Raw genomic sequence first — 4,019 nt, 5'->3', positions numbered from 1 at the left:
ATATCTAAGGACACCATCTCCCCATTGGGAGAAAGCCTCAACGAATTTCTTAAGTACCGCTTCTTCCAAGTCAACCAAAATTAGATCAAGACCTGCTTAACTTTCACATCCGCCAAAAAAGACGATTCTGCACCATTATGAACCATAACACCACCGTTGGTAGATTCTACTAATTGAACTCCCAATCGGGAGAATCTATGAACATTCTGTACCAACTCTTTCCTATTATCATCAATATGAGCCACACTACCCATAGATATCCGACTAAGAGCATCTGCCACCATATTCGCCTTATCGGGGTTATAGAGAACACTCATGTCATAATCCGTCAATATCTCAAGCCACCTTTTTTGGCGAAGATTCAAGTTCTTTTGGTTGAACACATATTGCAAACTCTTATGGTTAGTGAAAACATCAACATGAACTCCATACAAATAATGCCTCCAAATCTTTAAGGCAAAAATAACCGCCGCTAATTCTAGGTCATGGGTAGGATAATTCTTCTCATGGAACATAAGTTGCCTTGAATCATAGGCATTAACTTTACCATTTTGCATAAGCACACATCCCAACCCAATCCTAGAGGCATCACAATACACCACAAAACCATCCGTACCGTCCGGTAAAGTCAACATCGGAGCGGAAATAAGTCTATCTTTCAACTCTTGGAAAATCTTCTCACAAGCTTCAGACCATATGAACTTAGCCTTCTTTTGAGTCAAAGTCATCAAAGCAGAGGCAATGGAAGAAAATCCCTCAACAAACCTTCTATAGTAAACGGCCAAACCCAAGAAGCTTCTAATATCCAAAGGGGTTAGAGGTCTAGGCCAACTCTTGACTGCATCTGTCTTTTTTGGATCTACCTCAATACCCTCACTTGCAATAGTATGACCAAGAAAAGTTATGGACCTTAACCAAAATTCACATTTGCTAAACTTCGCAAAGAGTTGTTGGTCCTTGAGAACTTGTAACACAATCCTCAAATGATCCATATGCTTATCCTCACTTCTCGAGTAAATCAATATATCATCAATAAACACAATTACGAACATATCAAGGTATTCTAACGCCCTATATATCAAATCCATAAATGTCGCCGGAGCATTAGTCAAACCAAACGACATTACCAAAAACTTATAATGACCATATCAGGTTCTAAAAGATGTTTTCGGAATATCATCTTCCTTCACCCTCAATTGGTGATAACCCAATCGAAGATCAATCTTAGAGAACTTGCTCCTTGAAGTTAGTCAAACAAATCATCTATCCTTGGAAGAGGATACTTATTCTTAATAGTCCCCTTGTTCAACTAACGATTATCAATACACATACGAAGACAACCATCCTTCTTTCTAACAAACAAAACTGGAGCATCCCATGAAGAGATACTCGATCGGATGAAACACTTATCTAATAAGTCTTTCAATTGTTGTTTTAACTCCTTTAGTTCTGTCATAGCCATTCTATAAGGAGGAATAGAAATAGGTTGCGTATCTGGAAAAAGGTCAATGGGGACCGACTCAAGAGTAGGGTTTTCAAAATCTACATCCCTCACCCTAACAAGATGGTAAATGCAACCCTTAGAAATCATCTTTCTAGCTTTAAGATAAGAGACAAATTGACCCTTAGGCATAGAATTTCCCCCCTTCAACTCTAGGATAGGCTCATTTGGAAACTGAAACGTGACTACACGAGTTCTACAATTAATAGAAGTATAACAAGAGTGCAACCAATCCATACCAAGGATAACATCAAAGTCTAACATATCAAGATCTACCAAATCAACAAGAATAACTCTATGGGACAAGGAGACGAAGCACCTTCTATAGACCTTCCTAGCCAAAATAGAATCACCAACAGGGGGTAGAAACAGAAAAGCATTCTAACAACACATTCGGAAGAACATCAAACCTCATAGTCACATATGGTGTCACAAAAGACAAGGTAGCACCGGGATCAAGTAAAGCATATATATCAAGTTGGAAAACTTTCAACATACCGATAACTATATCCGGAGAACCCTCTTGGTCACCACGAGTCTGGAGTACATATAAACAGTTTTACTTGGGAGCATTGGAACCCGAACCACTAGCAGGAGCTTGCTTTCCCTCTCTTCCCTTAGCCATAAGCATTGGACAATCCCTCATCTTATGACCACTCTTACCACAACTAAAGAAATCATCCGTGCCGGCTAGACACTTATCATCATGCTTCTTGCTACACTTAACACAAGTAGACCTAGGCAATGAAGATCCACCATTATTCCCTCCTTGAGGTTTAGGGTTATACACCCTCTCTTTGTTGAACTTAGAAGGGGCATTATAGGAACCTTGACCGGAACACCCTTGTCAATATCTAGGATGACCATATGCATCGGACCTTGCATGTGAGAAATTACCAAAACTGGTTTTAGCCCTCTTTGTTACCCTTGACCTTTCTTTAAGTTTCTCCTCTTCGATTTGTTGTGCATGAACCATGAGACGAGAGATGTCCATGTCATTGATGATCATGGCGGTACGACACTCTTTAACCACCATTTCGGACACACCCAAAACAAAATTACTCATCTTGGACCTTGAATCGGCAACCATTGCTGGAGCATATTTAGACAATTAAGTGAACTTCAAAGCATATTCCCTCACACTCATACTTCCTTGACGAAGATTGATGAACTCAAGCACTTTTGGTTCCCTCATCTCAAGGGGAAAGAACTTATCAAGAAATGCAGTCTTAAATTTCTCCCAATCAAGAGGACCCACATCTTCTAGTCTCCCTTCCTTCCATTGGTTATACCAAATTTAAGATAGAAATTTTCGTTGATAAGCGGCTAACTCCGCCTTTTCTACCGGCGTAACTCCCATATCATCAAAACCCTATAGACCTCATCAATAAACTCTTGAGGATCTTCCTCAACCTTAAAACCATGAAACTCTATAGGATTCATCCTTGTGAAGTCCCTCAATCTAGAAGCCGCCATACACACATTTAGGTTCACAGGAAATACAATCTCCCTACAGGCTTGAGCCAATACTTGAAAAGCAGCCCTAAACTCCACATTAGATACTTGTTCGGCCAAAGGATTGATCGGAGCTTGAGCAGCTTTAGGAGGGGCTTCTTGTTCCGCATTCTCTCTCACATTCCTTCTAGTATAAGCCCTTCGAGTAGACATATCTTATAGACCATCGGATAAGGATTAGGAGAGAGACTTTATAGAGTTAAACTCTATCGCACGACTTAAGTGGAGTTTTCTAAACATCTTGTAGCCTCTCATTCATAAATGTGGCGCGCTTCACACTCATGAACAAGACTCTACTAGACGTGGCTTATGAGACATCCTAGGACATTCTAAACCTTGTGCTCTGATTACCAAGTTTGTCACGACCCAGGGGTACACCCTAGATGTAACATGGCGTACAAGAACCCTAAAGGCCCCATACAAGCTACTTACCATTCAAAAAATAAGAAATAGAACAATGGAAGTAAAACAATATTTCAAGTCCAAACATTTTTATAAAAGAAAGTAGAAGTCTATACTCGTTTTCTAATCATAGCCATCTAATACAATAAAATGAAATTGGGACTAGCCCATACATCATATACAAAAGTGAAATACAAGAAAGACACTAAAACAATAAAATTTGTCCTTGAAGCATAAGGACTCACCAAAGCCTGAGAAATCGACCAAGCCAACCTCTAGCCACGAAACTGAGAACCCTAAATATCAGACCCTATATTTGGGAAAAATGTAGGCAAGAGTATGCATTAGTACAAAACAAAATGCCAATTATGATAGCCATGCATAAAACATTTAAAACATGCAAAAAGAGACATTTCATTTCATGACATGCAATGGACCAAGTTAAAACATAATGTTAGAAGGTTAGAAAACATACTTCATAAAATATGGTCAATGCAAGCCAGCATCTTTAAGTTCTTTGAACACATGTGAGATACTCCTTGAGTAACCTTAGTTCATTATTAATGTGGGGAATTAGCATTAACCAGCATAGAGACCATGT

The 4,019-nt window shown here is 39.2% G+C and overlaps 1 protein-coding gene across 1 annotated transcript; it reads right to left on the bottom strand.

The window, feature by feature from the left end:
• Positions 1–2,060: 2,060 nt before the first annotated feature.
• Positions 2,061–2,591, bottom strand: LOC125834799 (uncharacterized). The gene is made up of 2 exons (XM_049513951.1): positions 2,399–2,591; positions 2,061–2,329 (listed from the first exon to the last, which is right to left on the bottom strand). Exons 1-2 carry the CDS (start codon positions 2,589–2,591, stop codon positions 2,061–2,063), a joined length of 462 nt encoding a protein of 153 aa, XP_049369908.1.
• Between the last annotated feature and the right edge of the window lie 1,428 nt (positions 2,592–4,019).

The sequence above is a fragment of the Solanum verrucosum genome, unplaced genomic scaffold (assembly GCF_900185275.1).
Source record: "Solanum verrucosum unplaced genomic scaffold, falcon-dt-bn FXZP01000073.1, whole genome shotgun sequence".
Lineage (NCBI taxonomy): Eukaryota > Viridiplantae > Streptophyta > Magnoliopsida > Solanales > Solanaceae > Solanum > Solanum verrucosum.
This window is presented reverse-complemented; position numbering and strand designations above follow the sequence as displayed.

Bases quoted from the DNA above. Each gene is read 5' to 3' on its own strand.
- LOC125834799 (XM_049513951.1), bottom strand. From the start codon at position 2,591: ATGGTTGCCGATTCAAGGTCCAAGATGAGTAATTTTGTTTTGGGTGTG. The intron at 2,330-2,398 runs GTAATTTCTCAC...GTTCCGGTCAAG, and splicing joins GAGGGCTAAAACCAGTTTTG to GTTCCTATAATGCCCCTTCT.